Raw genomic sequence first — 25,729 nt, 5'->3', positions numbered from 1 at the left:
TATTTGACAAGGGACTTGTTTCTAGAACATATAAAGAACTCTTATAACTTAATAAAAAACAATTTAAAAATTGGCAAAGGATTTGAATAGATAAAAGATATACAAATGGTAAACACCTGAAACCATGCTCAAAATCATTCGTCATTAATCCAAATCACAAGGAGATACCACTTAAAACCACTGGGATGACTATAATTAAAAAGACAATAATGAGTGTTGGTGAAGATGTGGATAAATTAGAACCCTCATGCATTGTTCATGGGAATGTAAAGTGATGCAACCACTTTGGAAAACAGATGGGCAGTTCTTCAAAATTCAGAACGTAAGGTTGTCATTTGATCCCCAAATTCCAATCCTAAGTTTGAACACAAGAGTAATGAAAACATATGTCTACACAAAACTTGTAAATGATGTTCATAGCAGCATTATTTGTAATAACAAAAAATTGAAAACAACTTAATCAACTGATGAATGAACAAACAATATAAGGTAATCCATACAATGGAATATTATCAGGCAATAAAAAAATTGACGTATTGATACATTTTACAACATGGAAGCACCCTGAAAACATTATGCTAAGTGAAAGAAGACAGTCACAAAAGACAACATATTATATGATTGTATTTATATGAAATATCTGGAATAGGTAAATCCACTGGAGCAGAAAGTAGATTGGTAATTGTCTAGGTGTGGAAAGTAGGAGGGAAATGGGGACTGACTGCTAAAACATATGGGGTTTCTTTTTGGTGTGATGAAAATGTTTTAAAGTTGATTCTGGCGGTGATTACACAACTCTTAATATAGTCTTAATATATTTTTAAAACACTGAATTATATACTTTAAATGGGTGAATCATAAAGTCGGTGAATTAACACCTGACACATCACAATCTCCGAGTCCAAAGTTCATATTAGGGCTCACTATTTGTGTCATATATTCTATAGGTTTGAGCAAATGTATCATATGACATGTACCCACTATTATAGTATCATACAGAGTATTTTTACTGTTCTAAAAATTCTCTGTGCTCTATTTATTTTTCCCTCCTCTCCAACTCCTGGTAGCCACTGATCTTTCACTGCTTCCATAGTTTTGCCTTTTTCAGAATATCATATAGTCAGAACCATACAGTACATAGTCTTTCCAGATTAGCTTCTTTCACTGAGTATCATGCATTTAAAGTTCTTTCATGTCTTCCTGTGGCTTGACAGCTCATTTCTCTTTAGTGCTGAATAATATTCCATTGGCTGGTTCTACTATAGTTTACCCATTCGCCTACTGACACCTTGGTTGCCTCTGAGTTTTGGCAATTATCAATAAAGTTGCTATAAACACCCTTGGGCAGGTTTTTGTGTGGACATAACTTTTCAAATCCTTTGAGTAAATACCAAGGAGTGTGGATTGTATGGTAACAGTATGTTTTATTTTCCAGAAACTGCCAAAATGTCTTCCAGAATGACTGTACCACTTCTCATTCTTACTGGCAATGAATGATGGTTGTTGGCTGGCAACATTGTTCCACGTGTTCCAAATATTTGATGTTGTGAGTGTTTCAGATTCTGGACATTCTAATAGGCACGTAGTGTATCTCATTCTTGTTTTCATTTGAATTTCTCTGATAGCATACGACGTAGAGCGTTTTTTCATATTCTTATTTGCCATTGTGTATCTTTTTTGGGTGATTATGTATTTTTAATACACTGAAGGATCTACTTTGCTAATACTTAATTTACTATTTAGTGTCTATGTTCACAGGAGAGACTGGCCTATAGTTACCTCAGTTTTACTGAAGTTGCAAATCCACTGAACATTAACCCTAAGCCTATCCTAAACCCTAAGAATAATCAAAATGAGTTGATAGATTTCCATGTCTTCTACCCTGTTGAGTAGTTTGGGTAAGAAAGAAACTATCTGTTCTTTGAACATGTGGCAAATTTGTCTTTATATTTTCTTAAGGGCAGGTGAGGGAAGGAGACAGTGAATGTGAAATGAGTAAAGAGACATTGGACTGGAGGTTTAATTCCAATTTTCTAACTCCTCCCAGGTAAATTTTCATAATTCCTAAGTTCTAGAAAATTATCTAACTTTTTTATGTAACTTTTCATATTGGATGCAAAGTTGCTTTACAATTTGTTAAATCTCTACTTTTAGGGCTTTTTAAAAAAGATTTTATTTATTTATTTGAGAGAGAGAGAGAGACAGCCAGCAAGAGAGGGAACACAAGCAGGGGGAGTGGGAGAGGAAGAAGCAGGCTCCCAGCAGAGGAGCCTGATGTGGGGCTCGATCCCAGGACCCTGGGATCACACCCTGAGCTGAAGGCAGACGCTTAATGACTGAGACGCCCAGGTGCCCCTAGGGTTTTTTTTTTCTTTTAATCAATGGGGGTTTTATTTTTTTTGTAGAGGTCTATTTTATTATTCTTTTTAAAAACAAGCCTTTAAGTTTGTGATAAATTCTTAGTATAATTTTCTTCCTTCTCTCAATAACTTGGTACTCTAAACTTAGTTATTTTTTTCCCTTCTACCATTTTGCATTTGTTGTTTTGGTTCTCGCAAATACTCTCTGTTGACTGTCACTCAGCGTACAGCAAAATGATAAAATTTCTCCTAAAACATCACTTGGTCTTCCTTCAGGCTATGAAATTCCTCCACAATGTGTCTTTACTCAAATCTGAGCATCTCTGTTTCAAAAGGTAAATTGAGGCCATTTGTATTTATGGTGACTTTTGTGTATCATGGCATATTTCTCCTATCTGACCTATTACTCCCTGCTAGTATTTTTTCTCTCCCTTTCTGTTTCCCTGCCTGCTGCTTCCACCTCCTCCACCTTCTCCTGCTCTGTCCCTCTCTCTTTCTCTCTCTCTGTCTCTCAATCTCTCTCTCCCTTTTCCTCCTCCTCTTCTTCCTCCTCTTTCTTTTCCCTCTGCCTCTTCGTCCTCCTTTTCTCCACTACCTTTTCCTCATCTCTCTTTCTTTGGTGGTTACTCATAAATTGTCATACACGTAATTAACATATTTTTTCCTAGCAGATTCTACATTTCATTGGAATCGCCATACTTCCCTGAATAAGAGTGAAATTTTAGCACTGTTCCCTTCCTTCTCCCCTCCAGCTCCCAAATGCTATTATTTTCCAGAATGGTATTTTCCAACTGTTATTAGCTATTATACTCTTGTTATTATTTATATTGCTGGCACTTTGTCACACTAACTATTATCATGTCACCAATATTTAGATTTGCTGCTGTGTTTTAATAGCCCTGTGCTCACTTCTGTCAAAGGCAGGGTTTGATAGAGGGGCAGAGGCACCAAGAAGGGAACCTTGCCGCAGGAGGAAACGGGAAATGCATGAATAAACCATATCATCTACCTCGGTTTTGTTTCACCATACCTCACAAGGGCCTACATTTTGCAGCTGAAAAGAACAAACGCACAAAACACACAAAAAACTGGACAAAGGTTTGGATCTTCTGTCATTCATTTTGAAATTGTACTTTAAAAATTGATACATACCTATTTTCTGAAATCCTTTCTCAATTCTACAACATCGTTTTCTGTGGTTCTCAAAGAATTGCAAGAACATAAGAATAAATTTTACATATACATGTAAGTAATATACTCACTTCCAAAATCTGTCTCAATAGTTTTATTTATGTGCAAAAATGTATGGCCATCATAGAATACTTGTAAACTACAGGAATAATTCTTTTTAGGTAAAAAGTGTTCCCATTCAAATTGTTTCTCATTAGATGGAGTACGATTATCTGAAAGAAATAAGTATCATATATCAGTGTATGAATACAATTTATCACATGTAATTTCCTCTTCAGATTTTGTATTTATAATAATTTAATATCTATCACATTGAAAACTTTTACAAATAGTAAATAATAACTAAAAGATACTAAAAACTACTATCATAATGCATGATTTTGCCACACTCAATTTTAAAGAAAATATTAAAAGTCTAACTGAATTTGAGAGTGTCTCTAATTTAATTAATGGAATGACTTCTCTGTTCAGAAGCTGAGACTGCACCTGAGTTAGCTTTTGCCTAATAAATATTTTAGGTACATTATTGTTTTACCATCAGTTCATAATCAGTTTGTTCTTGCTTTCCTCATATTACTTATATCATAGCCATGAATCTTCTTTATAACATGATGATTACAACCACTGTCACACTGCACCCTTTGTGTATGTGTGTGTGTGTGTGTGTGTGTGTGTGTGTGTGTGTATGTGTGGGTGTCTGTCTGTCTATCTGTCTTGCCAAGTATGGCTTAGCAGATGGCTTTATACCAAGGAAGGAACTTCCACCTTAATAATTTTAAATAAAAATAAATAAATTATTAAGTCATTAATTATTAAAAAGAATCCGTATCTCAATTATTGCCTCCCATATGAACCCAAACTCATATTCCTAGAGGCACTTACTGTCCTTTGCCCACTTGTCTTTCATGTAAGTGTTCTTGAGGTTGTCTATGAATTTTGTTGATGGAGGGCTGACCACACAAACTCTCGAGCCATATGCTCTTATGTTTGCTTTTATTCTAACAGTATGTGTATCATAATGTTTCTATAACATCCTTCTCTGATAATCTCTTCAACAATGCCTTGTGCACTGTGTATAATAACAGTTGTCAAGAAAATTCTTGTAAATTAATTGACTTTTACTATTTCAAAGACTATTTTTTAAGGGAAAGTATTTGTCTATTTTGTGAATTTAAGTGGTATAAAGAATACAATGTTGTGACTCCAAATATACCATGGACCAAAAGAGGGGGGCAGAAGATAAGGCAGGGGGAGGGAGAAAATAGTAGGGAGAGGAAACAGGAAGAAAGAAGGGAGAGAGGGAAGGAATGAAATAAGGAAGGAAGGAAGGACGGACGGACTAGATATATCTGGAACAACTTTTTACCATAAACATACTCTAATCAAAACTATATTCTTTTTTTTTTTTAAAGATTTTATTTATTTATTCGACAGAGATAGAGACAGCCAGCGAGAGAGGGAACACAAGCAGGGGGAGTGGGAGAGGAAGAAGCAGGCTCATAGCGGAGGAGCCTGATGTGGGGCTCGATCCCATAACGCTGGGATCACGCCCTGAGCTGAAGGCAGACGCTTAACCGCTGTGCCACCCAGGCGCCCCAAAAGCTATATTCTTACCACATTGAAGTCTGTGTGTAATTTTAGTTTCATCACAAGTAAAGCTTTTCTTTTCTTCTACTGTTAAACAAATAGAAGTATTTGCTTTTTCTTTCTCCGTACAATCTCTCAAATCAAAACTTTCAGGATCTGTCAAAAAGAAGATATAGAAATAGATGATTAATGTTTCATACTGTGTGCCATATGCTCAATTAAAGTGACTGAAATTATATTCATGATATAGTCTTTGGCAAACATTTAGAGTGCTTTTGATAAAGTCTAATACTTCAGGGTTTTGCATGTCTCAATTATTTAGCTTATTTTTTTTAACATCACACATTTTGGCAGCATTTTATTTAGAATTTATCTTACATTTAAAAAATGGGACCCAAGGCGCTGTCTAGGTGAAATTGCCTTTTTTGCACATTTTAACACACTTACTTCATCCTTTCTCTTACTTAGATCTTCAATTTTTTTTACTTATGCTTAATATTTTTATTAAACAATTATTACACAGAGTATGGGGGGTTCTGTCTTGGGGAATGTGTTTTTTACATTGTCATTTTCTGTATCTAATTGATCATTTATTTCAGTAATTTATCAAAAAATATCACTCTTTAACCTATGTATTTTTAAGTTTTTATTTTAATTCTAGTTGGTTAACATACAATGTACTATTAGTTTCAAGCGTGCAATATAGCAATTCAACAATTCCATACAGTAACAAGTGCACTCCTTAATCTCCATCACCTTTTTAATCCCCTTCTCCTCTGGTCACCATCAGTTTGTTCCCTATAGTTAGGAGTCTGTTTCTTCCTTTCTGTCTCTCTCTTATTTTTTTCCCTTTGTTTGTTCTGTTTTTTAAATTCCATATATGAGTGAAGTCCTGTAGGATTTGTCTTTCTCCAACTATTTCACTTAGCATTATATTCTCTAGCTATATCCATGTTGTTGCAAATGACATACCCAATAAAGGGTTAGTATCCAAAATATATAAAGAACTTCTACAAATCAAACCCAAAAAAACAAATAATCCAATAAAAAAATGGGCAGAAGGCATAAACAGACATTTCTTCAAAGAAGACATGGAGATGGCCAACAGGAAAAAATGCTCATCATCACTGACCATCATGGAAATGCGAATCAAAACGACATGAGCTATCACATCACACCGTCGGAAGGGCTAAAATCAACAACACAGGAAACAACAGGTGTTGGCGAGGATGTGGAGAAAAAGGACCCCTTGTGCACTGTTGGTGGGAATGCAAACCGGTGCAGGCACTGTGGAAAACAGTATGGCAGTTCCTCAAAATTAAAAAAAGAACAACCCTATGATCCAGCAGTCTCACTGCCGGATATTTACCCAAAGAATACAAGAACATTAATTCAAAAGGATACATGCACCCCTATGTTTAAAGCAGCATTATTTACAATGGCCAAGATATGAAAGCAAACTTTAACCTATTGAAATGTTAACAAATCAATCAATGTTCTTGAATTATTATGTGATGTGAGAGAGCCAACAAATTTACAATTCCTGAATCCCTTTTCCCAAACGCATTTTGTTAAGATATGCTTTAGTGGAGTGGGCTTGATACCCGGGTCAATTCTCCTTTCTAGCAAGAGCTGAGCTGGCAAAACCAGCTTGATCACCTTAACATGATCATAACTCTCTTTTTTGTGTGTGAAAGTATTTTTGTTCTTTCCACAATCATCAAATCCTTGACTTTGTGTTTTCCCCCAATATACTCCAGACACATCTGTAGGAGATGTAAGAGATTTATCAGAAGGATAAGTACATGCACATAAATATTTAATTACTTGAATTAAGTAGGGGAGGAGAAAGAAAGCTTGTGGATAATCGCTTATTCACAGGGGGATAAATAATACTTAACCTACACGAAACACTCTGTAGGAGTGTAGGGAGGGGAAAAGAATTAAGAAGGATTATAAGAGTTTCTAACCTCACTGGGTTAAGAGAGCAGCAAGTTCCCCCACTTGCGTCCTGCCAACTTCCTTTCCCTCTTCCCTGCTCACTCACCTGACAGATTCCTGCAACCATTAGAATGAAAGACACATGGAATTGTACTGTTTTGTAAATATACAAATAGACACCAATTTATATTTACCTGGTGGTACCTCCAGGTTTAAAATTTTATTTGGAGTACCGCATGAATTATGACTTATAGTAACATTCTTATTTTCACATTCTGTTAGGTCGAGGATCTCATTCTCACTACATGTGGCGTTTTCACAATTCACTTGATCACTAACATTTAGTTTTGCTTTATATGACCCATCTTTATTATCATAATGATATTCCACAGCGATATTTGCATACTTGTCATCTGAAAGAAAATAAAAGTGAGGATTATCTTTTTAAATAATTTCGGAACAAACCTACATCAAATGCAAGCATCTTAATATAGATTTTCAAAAATATCAAATATCTAACAAAGTAGCCCCAGAAACATGAAAAAGAGAAGAAACACTTCAGGTGTGTCCATTATTATTTTTCAAAATTTCCTTTGTCTCACTGCCTGTCAAGGACCTCAGCTTTTAAGTTTAATTAATCTGATTAACAGATTAATGTCTGTCTTCCTGACTGAACTATATATTCTAGGACAGCAAAGACCAGTTTACTTTAAGCATCAACATAAATCCAAGTTGTTGCATAAAACCTGCCATTAGTAAGGGCTCATTTGTTTGAATTACTTGTTGAATTGATGCACAAATGAATGAAGTTTCTGACAAATTTCTTCTCCTTGCTTTATCATTTCCCTTTCTTTCTAAAATGCAGTTCTTGATTACCTGTTTCTCCAAATATGTGGAACATTAATTCAGCAACCACAGGCCTCATTATTCCTTTACCTAGGTAAAATTATCAATAATAAACCCTCTAAAGACCTCCCCTTGGGACATCTCATGTTCTCTCCTTTATTTAAACAAATTCCGTTGACTGGTAAAAATATGTTTTCCACAAATGCAAATTTATTCACTGAATGAATACATTTTTAATTCAATGAACATTATTAAGCCCTTATTATCTTTAAGACACTGTCCCAAGCCATAGAAATACAAATGATCAGCTCTTAGAAACGTAGAATCTAACATGGAGACAAACATAGACATGAGTTGCAGAAGACATGCCAACACCTAAAACAAGATTATGCACAAAATAATATGGGAGTGGGGTGGGGAGAAATCTATTCAGATTGCAGGGATAGGAGAGGCTCTCCAGAGGAGGTGGGTGACTTGGTTTGTGTTTTGAAATATGAGTAGGACGTAGGAAAAGAGAAGATGGGAGGGGGTGGCTGGATAAGGGTGGAGTGGAATTCTAAGTGTAGAGGAAGTAGAGCTGGAGAGAACACAGAGGCATTATGTAACCACTATGTGTTTAGAAAACTGTAAGTAGTTTCACATTAGTTAAGTCAAAAGTGTAAGGAGGCAATAATATAGGAGGAATATGATCATAAAAGACCATATTAATTAAGCAAACATATGAAGGCTGATCTTTACATTAAATGTATGGTGAGCTACTGAAAGCAGAGACTATGATGAGATTCACAAACAATATGGAGGGTGAAGCCCCCGCCATGAAAAACCTTCGCTGAGAAGAGAGTAGGACAATGGGAAAAGGGTTGCACAAACTGTTCTCAAGCAGCTGCTTTGAGCCAAAACCCTGACAAGACGGAAAGACAGAGAGGCAGAGACAAAAACAGATTCTTTTTCTTCACAAGCCTTGAAAGTATTCTCCACATTTCACATGTATCATTACACGGAATCCTCACCCCCCGCGACCCCAAAGCAAACTTGCTATCTTCCATTTCACGCACACGCAAACTGAAGTTAAGTGGCTTCACCAAAGTTGTTGAGCTAGTAGTGATTGACCTGATGCTCAAAACGAGGTCTGAACATGACATCAGAGCTTCTTGCCCCTGAAGGACACCGGCTCTTAAGGCTGAGAACTGATCATTGCTGGGAAATGAGAGCGGGTGAGTTTAACTTGCTAGTGGGTCTTAAAGCTTAGAATGAAGAAGGAAGTAATTCAAGTGATATTCTAAAGTGATATATGCTGCCTCTAGATAAACAAACTTACCACATGATTGCTTAGGTGTAGTAGAAACTGTAACAGAAAAAAGAAAAAAGAATGCAAATTATTAAAATTTCATTTACAACAGCTCTGCTATAGTCATTTTGGGAAAGGATGGTTTTACAATGTTTCAACTTCATAAATTGTAAAGTCTATCAGTTAGGTTTAACAGAAAATGCAGGGTTCGCAGTGTCCAGTACAATGTTTTAATCTCAAAACGTCAAATGTTATAAACTAATGAGCTAGTTCTAGAAAAGATTTTCATGAATTTACCCAATAAACATGATTGTGATAATAGTAATATTGGCATTTTTGAGCACACATTTGATTATGGTGTGGTGATATGGCTAACTATACGCACAGCCAAAAACATTTAAAGATCCTCATCCCCTTGACTGATCTCAAAACAGATTTTTATAATTATAATCCCTAGAGAGTTCAGTTTACACCTCTGTTTAAAAACATCAGAAAATAAGCAAATGCTGCTTCATTCCGTAATTTAACTTTTGTTAAGTTCTTTGTACATATATTGGATCCAAGGTAATTAATGGCTCTTTCAATGAATTGAAACATATCTTGGGTGAAGCATATGTATTTAACTGAAGAATGAGTGGAAATATGCTTTGTGAAAGCTAAGAGACCTCTGATAATCTGGTCTTTGATTTGGAAGAATGTGGGAAAGAACAGTGGGCTTGCGGGCTCTACCATGGCCGACCCACTGACTGACACTGCCAATTGCTCAGTTCATTCCCTAGAGGCCCCTTGCTTTGGTTTCCATGCTCCATGTTGCATGACTGGGGCTTTACAATCACTCCTCTGCTATTCACCACTTGGAGTGGAGAATCCCACTGATAGAATTGTCCTTTTTCATACTAATAGCTAAACCCACTCTTAGAGAAAGAAGTCCTAGTATATTTGATTATTTTTCTATGCATTTGCATAAAGTACACAACTCTTGGGGGATGCTATAATGACATGACAGGTTATGACAGTAACATTAGGCCCTGATCTCACCAGTTGTTGCACTGCTAAAATCAGGGTTTTAAGACTGCCATCCCACAGCCCCCATGATTAGAATATTTAATTGAATTTCTCAAAAAAAAGGAGCCTAGTGTGGAGCAAATGGACGACCCTTCTATGAACACATCCCAGGTACATGGTGGTGGTATGACTGCATGGCTGAGGGTAAGATTGTCACCTATTGTTGTGGGAGCAGTTGTAGGGATAATGCTTGTTGCAGGTGAAGTGGACGTAAGACTCAAATCTGCAAGGAAATGAACAGAGAATAAAAGTTAATGAGTTTGTCATGATGAAGGGCAAGGGAAAAACTCGTCAGCAAAGATACTTTCCCAACCGAATCTTTACTACGGGAGACCTCATTGGAATTAACACTTGCTCATTTTTAAAATAAAAAAGTGAATCAAAACTTTATCTACCAGTGGCCCTTGGAGATAAGCAATAGTTCAAAAATTAGAGCATGACATTAAGTAAGTTGAGAGAAGCTATTCACTCCTTGGTGTAATTCTTACCTGATGGTCAAACTACTCCTTTCTGCTTCCATTACAACGTCCTTATTTTAATTACTGATAAGGGTACCACTTACTTACTCTTTTTTAATATTCACTGACTGCCAGCCTTTTTTACGTACTCAGTTCTCCATCAACCCTATAAAATGAATATTATAATATCCACTTTTACAGAAGGGAAAACTGACACACACATAAACTTTTAGTAGCTTGTGTTAAAGTCAGCCAGAAAGTTAAAGAGGCTGGATTTGATCCCTGCGCTATGTGACACTAAAGTCTATTATCTTTCTTCTTTGCCATCAACATTCATACCATGAGTAACAAAGTAAAGTATGCCCAGAAAAAAAAAGTTTACTGGCAAGTTTATTTTGTCTAATTTAGTATCAATATATGAAACTTCGTAAAACAGGAAACGTGCAAATAGTAATTGGTATGAAGTAAAAGAGCTGCATTAAAGTTTCAAGTTTCCATCTCGTTATCCCGAACCTAAGACACCTAGAGCGTCGTGGTCAAACCTGAGGAGTTATCATTGGCGGTGCTGCTGGAGATGCGTGCAGGTAAGGCAGCGGAGCTGCTGTGTGCAGGGCTGAGGGTAGCTACTTGTATGAAATCTTTGTCTGGCTGGAAGATGCTGGGTGTAATCCTCTCTCCTGTGAAGCCTGCAAGCAGAAAGGCCATCATCACTGTCATCCATTTCTGCCACCCAAGGGCAATGGCCGGACAGTCAACATAAACAGATTATTGAAGCAAAGGCCAAGCAACAATCAGGCACTTGGCTCTGTGTGTTCTGCAAAACTGAATGAAAAACAGCAAGCTTTGTGGAAGAGGTAAGTTTAACGTCAGGCGATTCAACACCTATGCAGCTCTGTGACTGGAGCACAAATTTTAAAAGTCTTTGGGACCAGAGGAGCCAGTTTGCACAACCCAGGGAAGCCAAGCTTCCCAGCTGAGGGATGCCTTGGGTGACAGTGGGAATGCACCCAGACTGGGGTGCTGGCTTGCTGGTGCTGACACCACAGAGATGGGAGTGGAGCTGCGTTAAGGTTGGCAGAAGAAGAAGCGCGACCTGCCATGCGCTGAAAGCCTCACATGGGGTGCATCTCTCCGGGGAGGGATTTCTGGGTGCAGGTGCTTAGGTCCACTTTTTTTAAATCAGAGCTGAATGGGCTTCTGCCTGTGCAGCTGCTGAGCTCAGGGCACTTCCTTTCTAGCTGAAGGTTACAATTGACTCACTGTGTACACTGTCCTCACCAGGAGAAAGAAAACTGGTTCAGAATCAAAGAACTTCCACATTATCCTGACACTGCCTCTTTATTTTCCAAGCACATCTAAGTCAATTGGTAGAGAATCAGGTGTCATCTCTGAAGAAATGCCATAATGTACTTGGTTAGGACTTTTCACTGTCAAGCTTCAAAGCACCTCATGCAGGTGATATCTTCCTGCAGACATCACACCCAGAATTACAGCACAAGCAATCAATATGTATGCATGGGGAGCCTACTAGATGACTCCAGTAGTTGTCAGGGCCAAAACGAAGACATACTAACGAGCCTCTATTTGAGCTCGTATGGTAACTTCACTGTCATGATCCCTGGGGCCATCAGTTCAATGATAGGAGATCAGCCTTGCGTTTACAGTAAGATTCTCAGTGTTTAAGCAGAGTGAAACATGCATGCACGTTCTGAAAATGGTTTCAAAGCCAGCATGCAGACATCCTCCAGTTACAAACCGAGAACAGTCCATAACTTCACATCCACATCCATTAGAATTGAAAAGGCATCTTCCAAAAACCTGAGTTTGGGTTCTCAGCTCGGTCTTCACAATCCACTACCCATGCCCCCATTTCACTAACCCATAGAGCAGAATGAATGACATAAACATCAGTTCTTCAGTTCTGGATCCCCAGAGAAGGGCTCCAACAGAACAAGAAGATCGGGAAACTTTTTTTTTTTTCTTCTTCTTCTCAAAATAAAGAAAAGACACAGAACTGGTCTTCTGCCACATTTTAAAAATCAGCGGGTTTGTCTTTTGCCTTGCTCCATTTTCTTCCCTTTTTCTCTTTCAGGAGCTTGTTCCCTTCGCCCCCTCCTCCCCCCCAGAGTCCCTTGTCTTCCTGCTCTTCTGAGGCCCCCACGCTCCCTCCCCAAATTCCCTCCCTTCCTCCTTCATATGGAAACTACTGCTCTCTGGTGTAGGTCATCTCAGTGCTGCTTTAGGAGTGGCTTTTACCATTTTACTTAGGTTAATTAATCCTAATCAATTTTTAATTAGCCACTTGGAGAAGACGAATTTCTTCCTGAGGGCAAATAGAGTGGTTTGTGCGACCATCAGCCCTGCAGGTCAGTCCCCTTTAGCTCTTTTGCAGCTCCTTCTCATGCACAACTTCTGAATCTGTGGATTTGCTAAAAACTCCCAATCTTCTTACTGCCGATCTCATGGCAGCTGGAGTGGGTCGAATGAAGCGGGGAGGTGAGGGCAGTTCTTTTCCCTGTTGTTTAAAGCTTGTGCACTGCCTGTAATGACTTTTGTGCCAAGGGAAGAGTTTTAATCCTTCAAAATAATGATTATTCTATTGGATAGGTTTGACTTCCATGTTTGATTCATACTTAAGCAAGGCCACTTGAGCGCCAGCTCTGTAGGCTCCCCCATTTCTATCTTTAACCTTCAGGCACTCGGGCCGCTACACTTCTATGTGTGTCTGTGTGGGTTTTTGTTTTTTCAGGATTAAAAAAAAAGGGCACCACGAAGTGACCTAGCGGCTGATTTTGGAAAGACAAGGGAGGGGATATTTTGCCATGCTTTTATATACAGAGATGCTGAGCAGAAGGAATCTTAATGTTTGAATGGGGAGTATGAAGCATCTATTTCTTTTTTTCCATTCTTTTATAAAACAATTAAATTATGGTTACAATTTCTTACTGCCCTTTATGATGATGGAAGTCATCCGCTCTTCATGATTTTGTTTATTGGTTGGGGATCTCTAAGCAACAATTCATATATATCATTCTTTATCACCAGCAAAATGTTCTCACTCTGCAGTGATACTTGCTCCAAATGCAAAGAAACGTATAGAGTGCCCTAAATAACTGTTTCGCCCCGAACAGGGCTTCCCTTTATTCTTGTAAGTCTCATTCTTTATGATTTCATTTCTATTACAAGGACCTTAGTTATGCAGCCTCATAAACTAAGGATGACTATGAAAGTATGAAATTCCAAATTCACCAACTAGCAAGTGCTACACGTTTAACCAGTGGTTGGATTCCCTCACGCTATTCTTAAACGCAGGAAGTTGTCATGCTCCCCTCGTATTTGCACAAGTCTAACAGCCCCGCAAACCTTCTGTGTCATTCCCGCCCGGAGCAGGGGTGCGTGCGTAAAGGGCAGCAGTGCTGCTGGGTGTCTGCGTGTCAGATCCGGCAGAGGGCGCCTGCGAGTCTGCGTGCGTGGAGTGGAGAGGCGGCTGGGTAACACCTGAAGTAAGAAAGTGAAATCATTTCAGAGTCTCCCCACTATAGATGAAAAATACAAATACTAGGAGGTTACAAGTATATTTGTTTACCAAACCGTGAAATGACTCAGTCTATTAAAATGTGTGTCTGCCTCTATTTAAATTCGCCTGGCAGGAAGGCGGCACCTGTGTTCTTTATTTACATATTCCCAGAGGCTCCCTCTAGGCCATGAAGTCACAGATGACTCAGGTTTCCAGGTGGCTTTTTTTGACCTCCAAGTCACTATGAGCTTTGTGAACTCTCCTTCAACTTTACAAACTGAAAGTTGGGATATTTCTTTGTAGGCAGAAACAATAAAGAATCCCTCAATATACAATATGCAAATCATTTAAAAAAGAAAAAAAAAAAGAAAAATGGACAAGACATGTAACAGACATCTAATATATACAATGGAGAAAAAGTATATGCAAAAATACTGATCACTATGAAATTTTTACAATGTAAAAATGAAATATTTTAACTATTGTAATGACAGAGTTTTAAAAGATTAATAATATCTAGTACTGGAAAAGATGTGGGGAAACAGTTGCACACACACACATTTGCTCCAGAATCCCATGTCTAGAGTCTGGGGGGTGTACCATGGGTAAAATGATATCTTTAAGGATCAGGATTTGGAGAAATAGTATTTTCATTGCATATACGTGTAAATACTTTTATATATATATGTATATGTATATATATGTGTGTATACATATATACACACACACATATATACACTTATATGAATAAACATATATATGTAAAATAAATATATATTTATATAAATACTATATATATACGTTTTAGTATATATAAGCAGAAGTATATACTTTCTATATGCTTCTACATTGATGTTTGCAACATGAATAAAATATTTTTGTAAAAATAATATTACATACATAATTAAGTTCAATGATTTTTGAACAATTTTGAAAATATTTGAAAATATTACAGTGTTAGAAAAATGGATTAAGGGATTTTTTCACTACACATATCAGTAAGCCTGAAAATTTTATTGTATTCCAGAATATAAATCAATTACAAAAATTAAATAACACATATAGATATTATCCCAGTAGACAATTAAAATATCACCTGATAGCAAAATTATTTTCTAGGGGGAAAAATGTGTTCTTTTATTTGCAAGTGTGAGAAACTTTCCAAGCTAATTTCACCAACCAGTTTTATTGTGCCAGAGCAAGTTAGTATTTTAATATTCACCCTTTTCCCCAATCTATTCCACTTTAAACATTTCTTCTCACATTTTGCTTCATATAGAATGTTGTATGCATGTATTTGTGTACAAGAAGTGAAATGAGGAAACTCTGTAATGGAAAACTCTGTGGGACATTTCCTCAGTCAGTAAAAGAGTTTAACCTGAAATGTCCTGCCTAGCCATCAACACCCTCAACCTCACATTCCTTTTGTTAAAATTTTGGGCAATGAATTCAAATGCTTGTAATGTTTAGATAGATCCTAGTACTACTCTGCTTGGGTAGCAGGGAAAAATGGAGGGAAGATTGAAGGTACAGTCCTATAATCAACATAAGGGGGCGTTTATCATTTATTTAACTGCTTATTACAACCAATAAACTTAATCAGTATGGTACTCAAAACATTACGATGTACCTCCCCCAAAATTTTTGAGGTAGTGTTATACATACTTGTTTTCCAAACTAAGATTAATGGCCCTGTTAAACAAATAGCATAGTCTCTAATCAGAATATGTCTACAAACCTGTTTGCCTCAGAAAATGGCAATATAGCACATTATTTCAGAAAAGACAGGAACAACCCTCATGAGGGTTGATTTATGTACCAAACACACTGGCAGACCTAACAATAAATAGAGAATGAGCAAATCACGGATTTATTGGGAATCGGAAGAGACTCAGTGGTCTTCCCTGGCAAAAATGCCTCCCACATCACTGATATTTTGCTATGAACGTGGCCACGTTACCTTAAATTCCACCATTAAGACCCACAACCTTGATTAAATTTTTTAAATAATCCAAATACCCCTGGAGGACCTCCAAACAGCAAAAATGGATTATTAATCCTCAGTGTGGATTTTAAAAAATAAATTGTATATCTCCAGTAATTTTCTGATATTGAGAATCTGGAGTTGAACAAAGAAAGATTCTACTTTGGAATTACAGCCAGGGAGGGCAAGACTGACAAAGCCCTGAAGCAGAGAGTTCTGACCTGTCTGGAGCTGCAGAAAACCTAAGTGAGCAGGAACAGGGACGAGGATGCAGGGCCTGCAGCTCCGAGGATGCTCGAGAAACTCCCCTCCTCCCCTACAACGTTACTTGTGCCATCCGTTTCCATCGTCTCCTTAACAGCGTGGTCAATTAATATTTCATGAACACCTAGATGTCCTACACTTAACACACCTGAATAAAATCACATACATAGAAACTGCACACATAATTTAAAGAAAAACTGCTTTGAGAACTTTAGAATTCAAAAAGAAAGACAGGTTCTCCTAAACTCATTTCAGTTAACCTCTCTGTGCCAACCTGCCACATTAAGAGTGGTGGGATTATCCAAAGGGCTCCGGAATCCTTCGGTTGGAGTACTGTCTGGATTAAGAGGAGGCGTGGTCTCTGAGGAGTTATTTTCTCTTTCAGAGATGCTTGTGAGTGAGAATGCAGTGGTGAGAGAAGGTGAGGGGTCGCGTGGAGTCAGAGCACTGGGCTTTTCTGTTGAGTTCAGTCCTATTGTATTCATGGGAGATGGAAGAAGGAAAACAAAATAAATACATGATTCATATCCTGCAACGTATACTCATCTGAGTTTACTAACTCCCCAGTCCATTATATACGTATATATGTATATACACGTGCAACATACAGATATGATATATGGTGTGTGTATATATTAGTAAATACATATACATATATACCCGCATATATATAAATATAGATGCATACAGAGGTATAGATATGTAGACTTAGACATAAAACAAGCTACAGAACAGAGGCTAAAGATACAAATGGGGAAATGAAATTGAAAGCAACTATGCCTTGACCTCTCCCCTTTCGATTGCTGGATTCTCAACTGTCCAAAGCAATTGGGTTCAAAAGGATTCCGGGAAACAAACTGAGGTTTGCGAAAAGGGAAGTGGGTGGGGGAATGGGGTAACTGGTGATGGGCATTAAGGAGCGCACATGATGTGATAAACACTGGGTGTTATATGCGACTAATGAATCGTTGAACATTACATCAAAAACTAATGATGTGCTATATGTTGGCTAATTGAATTTAAATAAAAATTTTTTTTAAAAAAGGATGGAACCCATGCGTAAAGAAAAGTGATTAAAAGAAATTGTAAAAAAAAAAAAATGTAAAGGACTTATCAATGAGGAATAGAGAAAGATAAACTCCAAAGGAGACTACTAGGAGGACTACTGTCCCAGGAGAAAAAATGAAAGATAAAGTTCTAGGTACAAAGTGATTATTTTTTAATAAATCAAAGTCAAACAAAGCAAAGATTGGGTAAAAGGGAAACAAATGTCTCACATAGATACACAAATGGCCCAAATCTACAAAAATGTTTTCAACTTTTGATAACATAAGAAATACAATTTGAGATATTGAAATACCATTTTCCACAGTTTCAATTCACCTCAGAAGAAAAAACAATGTGACAAGATAGTGTTGACATAGGTACAGGGACAGCTGCTTGGAGTATACAATTAGTAAAAACTTCCTGCAGGGCACATTAGCACCATGTACTAAAGGCCTTAAAATTTTTGGTGTTCTCTTACTCAGAATGTGTATTTCTTTATAAAAGAGTTGGGGGGTGGTGCAGAGAATACACCACAAAATGTTTAAAAAAAAAACATTGTGATTTCTAGATATTGAGGTAATAGTGATGTGTTTTTTCTAAATCATCTATGTTTGACATGTATTCATTTCTGTGAATAGCCACTTCTATGTTTTTCAATATTTAAATAACAAAAAAATTGAATTATATCACACAAGTATTTTAACCATTCAGTTCAACAAAAGTAAGAGAAAATAGCATGAATATGGAAAGAGGAAGAAGGGGAGAAACTGGAGAAAAGTAGAAGTGATAAGAATTAAGAACCAAAATTAAAAGATTACTGAACAGGAAATTCAGAAAATGGAAGTAGAAAGACACACAGAAGTCCTTGCTTCATTCATTAATGTCAAAGGCTAAGTGAAATCGATGTTTACTAAATACAGGAAGAAAACATCTAAACTCTATTGAACTGCCCCAAGGCCATGCACATGAAATAATGTGGAGTTCTTCTGTGGTTCAGAAATCCAAAGTGATAGTACAATTGTTACAGTCCTTGTTGTCCAAGGAAAATTTCCAATCTCTAGAATTTCATAACCTAATAACTCACCAATCAGCATATTTACTAACAAACGTTCACCCATAATACAGGCCAACATATCTAGCTATTAATAGGCAAGTAGCTCCTTCCTGGCTTCAGTGTAAAATCATAAGTCTAACTTGACTTATTCTCTCACCTGCTCTTTGTTGAATAAAAGGAAGGAAAGAGGGAAGAGGAAAAGACAGTAGGAAGAAAGAGAGGGAGAGAGGACAGGGAAGGGAGAGAGGGAGGAGCTTAAAATTCTGTGCAATAACATTAATGTTCTTTCATCATTGTAAACTTGAACAATTACTAATTTGTTGTTTTTAGGTTAAACTGTCTGGTTTCAGCAGGATTCCAATGATCCGTCCTGCTTTGAGAAAATGTGGTGACATTTTCCCTTTATTACCCACTCCCACTTTTCTTTTAAATTGAATTACAAAGAAACTAAAGGGAATATCATTCCAAATACCTTGCATAATCGTGCTATGCCTTGTTGAAGAGTAGCATTTCTAAAGATTATATCTCATCATGCAAATTCACTCCAAGGTCAAAGGAAAAAGGGTGTTCAGAAAACTACCCTTCTGCCTAGAAGCCTTAATATTCCTGCACATGTCTTAAGCTCAGGGCACATTCCCTAATTCAATGAATAAGAATTAAATTCAAGATTAGAAAACACACTCCAATTGCCAATTCTACATTGTCCTCCATCTACACTTTAGAGATACTACTGGTTTCTATTGGTCATTTTCTTGTTGGCCATATTTGCAAGAGGACATTCTCAATTGCATTTGGGGTCACTATTTTGACTTACCTGATGTCATCATTTGGAGGCTTATTATAACAGTCAGTGCAGAGATAATGGAAACTCTCTCAGTAAGATGATAAGTCATCTACCATTTTAAATATTCACTCCCCATTCTACCCTATTCCCATTCCCCTCCTGCAACAATAACCAATTTATATGATTGAAATGAACTTCATCATTGGTAAAAGGTGGAGATGCTAAAATGCATGAGAGTAGCTGTCATAAACCAATCACATCTACTATGCATTAATGACTTTCATGTATTTATAAAAATTCTCTGTTGTACTAATGATGATAAAATCCTAAGATTACATCTTTTAAAAAATAAGAGAGTATTGCTTCATATGCAGATGCAGGAACAGTTTGTTAGTTTCCACATAGTTCTTTGTTTCATGGTTTGAAATGAATTTCCATTTAATTAAAAAATAATTCCTTTAATTACCCAATTCTCAGAATATTTTGAATGAACGTAACTAGAACTGTGCATTATAATTATTAAATCAGAATTAGCTTAGTGGCTTTACTTACCTTCTAATGCATACTGTCAACTCAACCATATGATGAATCAGGAAATCAGTAATACATTTTAAATAGCAATAACATTTAAGTGATATAACTTATTTTCTCTCTTATTTTGCATGTCGTATGTATGAATTTATTTTTAACATTTTCATTGTTTAAATTTAATTTATCTCAGGATTAGAATACTCATTAAGACTGTTAATTACATTGTGACAATAGAATTTGGAAATGATTGTTGTAAAGTATCTTACTAATCTGTTTTTCTTTTTTATATATATGTATATATGTGTAACATATATAGTGCGTTTAGAATTCTAATTTCTCAGCTAATTCCTTAACCAATTTTTGAACCATAAAATTTTGTGATCTAACTTGAATTGTATGTAATGTTAAAACTTAAAAAGAGATTGGAGTCCTGCCATGCAATTTATTGTCAAGTTTAAGAAAACCTATAATTTATACACAATAATACGTATACAAATGACACATTCAAGGAGTTATCAAACTTTATATCTTATAAGTAGGAATATTAAGAACAAGAAAATATCAAGAACCATTCATAATCGTAACATTCATCTTTTAAAATGGTTTTACTAGAAAATAAGGGAAAATTCTATCAACATTAAATATATAAACTTAGCAACAAAAAATAAAATAAGTAAAATGCAAATATTAATTCTTACCAGAAGGGGGAGGAGGGGATTGTCCTGAAAAAAAGGAAAACAAACATCTCTTAAAAATTTCAAATTTCATAATACTTACATAAATATAAGTTAGATTTATATATATATATATTTATATATACACCATCTCTATGTTAGTTAACATTCACAAAGTGGCAATTTTCAGTGCACTTTTCCCCACTGAAACTACATTTTTTTCTCTTAATGTCATGTTTACAAAGCCCAAGTGTGTCAAAACTAGGCTATTCATTTTTTAATTCTCAGGTAAAATAAGAAAAAGAAAATAGAATAAAGGAGAGCTATTAGAATTAATTTTAAGCCTGCAAAAGACCTTGGACAGTTCCCCCCAAATGCATTCATTTATTTAGTTAATGATTGCTTATTGAGGGCCTACTATGTGCTAGACATCATGCCACGTTCTAGGGATATAATTTAACCAAGATATAGAAATTTCCTGCCCCCAGTGAGCTGAGTTCAGTGTGCGATGCAGACCAAAAAAAAGAGAAAAAAGTCATATGGTGTGATGACCAATGAGGCAGAATGTGCTATAGAAGTGCATAGGGGATCACCTAATTTAGCTGGCCATTGGTGGCCAGCTGGGGGACAAGGCGATAGAGACGGTTTCTTGGATAGATTTAAGCTGTGACCTAAAGGATTATGGACAGTTAGCTTAGTTCTAGAGGAATAAGAAGCTGGGATTTGTCTTACAGGCTTTAGACAGCTATCAGAGGAAGGTGTTTAAGGGAAGGTCTAATGGAGAAGCATTTCAATTTTTTATTGAGCTTATTGTAAAATGGGAAATAGATTATCAGAAGCCAAAGCTGGGGACAGAAACATCAGGAGACTAAAAGAAAAGGATATGAGAAAAATGATGTCCTGCACAAGGAAAATGGTACCTCCCCCCAAAAAAGAGACATGAAAAAAACCTGTGAAACACTTTGAAAGTAGTCATCAAGACTTTGTAAATCTTTGCAAGTAATAAAGGCCGAGAATGACTAAAAAGGAAAACTAACGTACTAGGCATTGCAGTGAGGGAGATTGTGGAAGCTCGCGCTAAGCTGAAGGAGAAAGAAAAGCCAAAGAGACAGGAATATTTGATATGCTTGAGACGTCTATGTAAAAATGTTTAGGAATATTTGGAGGCGCCTACATTGTTGGTGGGAATGCAAGTTGGTACAGCCACTCTGGAAAACAGTCTGGAGGTCCCTTAAAAAGTTAAAAATTGAGCTACCCTATGATCCAGCCATTGCACTACTGGGTATTTACCCCAAAGATACAGACGTAGTGAAGAGAAGGGCCATATGCACCCCAATGTTCATAGCAGCATTGTCCACAATAGCTAAATCGTGGAAGGAGCCAATATGCCCTTCAACAGATGAATGGATTAAGAAGATGTGGTCCATATATATAATGGAATATTACTCAGCCATCAAAAAGAATGATTTCTCAACATTTGCTGCATCATGGATGGCACTGGAGGAGATAATGCTAAATGAAATAAGTCAAGCAGAGAAAGACAATTATCATATGGTTTCTCTCATCTGTGGAACATAAGAACTAGGAAGATTGGTAGGAGAAGAAAAGGATAAAGAAAGGGGGGGTGATCAGAAGGGAGAATGAAGCATGAGAGACTACGGGCTCTGAGAAACAAACTGAGGGCTTCAGAGGGGAGGGGGGTGGGGGAATGGGATGGGCTGGTGATGGGTAGTAAGGAGGGCACGTATTGCATGGAGCACTGGGTGTTATACGCAACTAATGAATCATCGAACTTTACATCAGAAACCAGGGATGTACTGTATGGTGACTAACATAATATAATTAAAAAAATTATTATAATAAAAAATAAATTAAAAAAAAGGAATATTTGGAGGTGGAGGTTGGTAGCTCAGGACATACATCTGGGCTAAGGCTATGGACCAGCATATAGATGAATATTATAGCTACAAAGGTGAAGGTGATCCCCCAGACATAAAAAAGAGGAGCGTCCAGGATAGAATTCTGAAGCTGAATAAATATTAAAGGAGAGGGACAGCAAAGGTGACCTAATTTTCTATTTAGGAGGTGTACTGAAGTCAAGAAGGGTTACGAATAGAGGGTGTTTCAAGAAGGAAATTAATGAAATCAAGTCAGGTGAGAACTAACATGGATCGATTGGATTTATCAACAGGGCTTGTGGGAATGTTGGAAAGGCCGGCCTTATTGCTATGGTGGGAACTGGATTCAGTCTGCAGGGGAGTGAGGCATGTTTTCATCCCCCCTCTTTGTAAATGACCATTAAAAAGATCATAAAACTCTTTTCCAAATGATAGTCAACTGATGTGAAAAGGAATCAAGCTCCAGGTAAAAGAACAGGTTGCCTACTACTTGAAGCATCTTCTTGCCTGGAGATTTTATTTTCTGATCTGAAGAAATTTTCTCCCCACAGAAGCACCATCAGATGGGTATGACCGAGGATTCTTCAATGACATTCCCTGGCTTATTCCTTGATATAAAAAGTATTTGTAATATTATATATTTGTAATATATATATATATTTTACATGTATATCATGTAAGTGTGTAATTATTAAAATATATATTATTAAAATGTATATTGTATCCAATATTTTCTGGCTTTCTCACTATAGTTCTCTACTTTTTCTTCATCATTCGAACTTAAGTATTGTTTATCATTTACATAATTTGGATTTTTGTTCCTCCTCTCGTTTAGTGAGTTTTTATTTTTCTAGCCCATATAAAATAATATTTTTATTTTTTATTTTATTTATTTTCACATTAGTAGTCCTCTCTCTTCTCATTTGTTTTTATTTCCTTCTAAATTACGTTCTTAGAATTGTGTCAATTTGCAAAATAAGTAATAAGAAAAATAAAGTATTACTATAAGAGTGACTAACAGCTCTTGTGTTTTAAGTGAAAAAAAAAGTAATCCTCGTGATAAATGTAGATCATTTAACATATAGCCACTCTCAAAATATTCAGGTTAGTTTGAGTGTATAAACACGTTTCATATAATACATCTCTTCTCTTTATCTATGAAGTATAGAAGTTTTTAAATATCTAAAACTATTTTGATATGCCCCTTCTCAATATAAGCACCTAATTCCTTGGAACTTTGAACAAATTAATTTGATTCAGTTAAGTAAAAAAAAAAATTGTTTTGCTGGCATGATATTAGGTGCTAGGTTTTAACATGTAAAAGGTGTGGTCCTTTGCTTTGGGAGAAATTACCATCTGTGAGATATTTATATCCATATCAATAGAAATCTCCAAGAGTCTGCAAAGACATTTAGGTCATAGGTGAACCTGATTGTGACTAATAATTAAAATATCTTCCATTGGAAAACAGCAAGAATCACACCACAAGACAAGGGGGAAGACAAGTAGCCGTAGATATGTAGCTAAGAGCCTTGCATATCATAAGTGGTTGATAAATACTTGTTGAATGGTTTTGAGCATGAGTAAATGCAAGGGAGAAATCAGAGAGATCTGATGACAACACCTTTGGGAGAAGAGCCAGGAGCAAGACTTATAGGCTATGATAAAGAGATTGAATGTTTTCCTGAGAGTGATGGAAGCTATTGGATCAATAAAAGTAGAAGGGAAATCAAATAGCAGATTTGATGACAGAGAAAAGAGGAATCTTAATGTTACCTGTACTAGATCCATCACTAACTCCACGGACCACTGTACTTTATTGTTCTTATTTTTTTATTAGTTTGTTGCCACCAAAATATGTAACACAAATGACATAGAACACGTTATAAAAAGAATTTACAATTTGTCACATATTTATTATGGAAATGAAGAAAGGAATGTTGGGATAATAAGGAAGCTTTCTTTTTAACATAAGAACTATGAATACTAGAGTAAATATGCTAGAAATATTTCTAAACAGTAGACAATTCATCAGGCCACATACATGTTAAATGCCCCCCAAAATACTAATTTAATTCTAACTGTTTCAAATGCAGTGAATGCTTTTAGAAGGCTCCTGGGTGGCTCAATCAGTTAAGTGTCTTGACTTTTGATTTTGATTCAGGTCATGGTCTCAGGATCCTGGGACTGAGCCCTGCGTCGGGCTCCACACTCAGTGTGGAGTCCGCTTGGGATTCTCTCTCTCCCTCTCCCTCTGCCTCTCCTGTGACTCATGCTCTAAATAAATGAATACATAAAGAAGTAAAATAATTTTTTAAAAAAGTAATGAATCTTTTTGAAGGAAATATGTGATGTATAGTATTTTAATCCAAGTTTTGAAAAGGGTAAATTACAAAAATGGAGAAGACAATTTCTATAGGTGTATCTTTTTAAAAGAATAATTCAGAAATGATATTTTATTATTATTAATTGCTAATATGTATTGAGTGTTCATGGTATGTCAGGCACTATCGTAAGCCTGTTGTTTGTATTTTCTCTCTTAAGGATCACAACACCCTAAGAAGCTTAGAGAAGTCAAGTGTCTTGGCTAAGTTCACAAGGCTAGTATATGCTAGCCCAGGCTTGAACCTGAGCCTGTCTGACTCTGCAGACCATGCTGTCAACCCCCAGGCCTCCTGCTCTCCTCATTAATTTATCCTCACTGCCTTTCCTCTCCATCTGACCTTTCAGCATGGAAATTCTTTTAGCCAATGTTTTAGGTTATATAGAGATCGGTATTTTCTAAATCTCATAAGCTAAATAAAAAAGCATCTTAATCAGCATTGGACTACAAAATAAATGGCTAATAGTGCTACACATGCTAAAACAAACTTGGCCCTAAATATAGACATTTAGGTTAAATTATACTTTACTGGATAAATGTTCTATGTATGGTATAGGTAAATACTAGAGAAAAATCAGAGGTGTGTCAATTTAATTTACCACAGAAGATTATTTTGAATAGAAAGTTACTCAAACTACAGTGACATCAAACAAAAGTATTGTAACTCACAGACCTCGCGCCTATCTGTGAAGAGGCTTCCAGAGATTGGAAACAGAAAAATAGCTTCTCTCTATTTGTATATCTACATCTATGTATTTCTGGTCTAATCATGGCCCCATTCAACATTTCTTCAAATCCTCCAATCTTCAGTGCAACAAAATTTAGCATCCATGGCAAACAACATAATATCTAAAGAT

The 25,729-nt window shown here is 36.4% G+C and overlaps 1 protein-coding gene across 8 annotated transcripts in view; it reads right to left on the bottom strand.

Moving 5' to 3' along the window:
* PTPRC (protein tyrosine phosphatase receptor type C) overlaps window positions 1-25,729 on the bottom strand; it is a 138,263-nt gene that overhangs the window by 44,067 nt on the left and 68,467 nt on the right. For 3 of the 8 annotated variants that reach the window (XM_040636416.1, XM_040636417.1, XM_040636415.1), the window contains 9 exons: window positions 20,616-20,639; window positions 16,776-16,973; window positions 14,100-14,234; window positions 11,279-11,422; window positions 10,436-10,501; window positions 9,244-9,270; window positions 7,274-7,492; window positions 5,166-5,294; window positions 3,623-3,763 (listed from right to left, as the gene is read on the bottom strand). In XM_040636416.1, coding sequence (XP_040492350.1) covers window positions 3,623-3,763; window positions 5,166-5,294; window positions 7,274-7,492; window positions 9,244-9,270; window positions 10,436-10,501; window positions 11,279-11,422; window positions 14,100-14,234; window positions 16,776-16,973; window positions 20,616-20,639 — 1,083 coding nt within the window. Of the gene's footprint in view, window positions 1-3,622; window positions 3,764-5,165; window positions 5,295-7,273; window positions 7,493-9,243; window positions 9,271-10,435; window positions 10,502-11,278; window positions 11,423-14,099; window positions 14,235-16,775; window positions 16,974-19,074; window positions 19,240-20,615; window positions 20,640-25,729 lie in introns of all 8 variants that reach the window. The other 5 variants (XM_040636418.1, XM_008685091.2, XM_040636419.1 and 2 more) reach the window with 5 other exon arrangements.

Source organism: Ursus maritimus, unplaced genomic scaffold (assembly GCF_017311325.1).
Source record: "Ursus maritimus isolate PB19 unplaced genomic scaffold, ASM1731132v1 scaffold_2, whole genome shotgun sequence".
NCBI classification, from domain to species: domain Eukaryota; kingdom Metazoa; phylum Chordata; class Mammalia; order Carnivora; family Ursidae; genus Ursus; species Ursus maritimus.
This window is presented reverse-complemented; position numbering and strand designations above follow the sequence as displayed.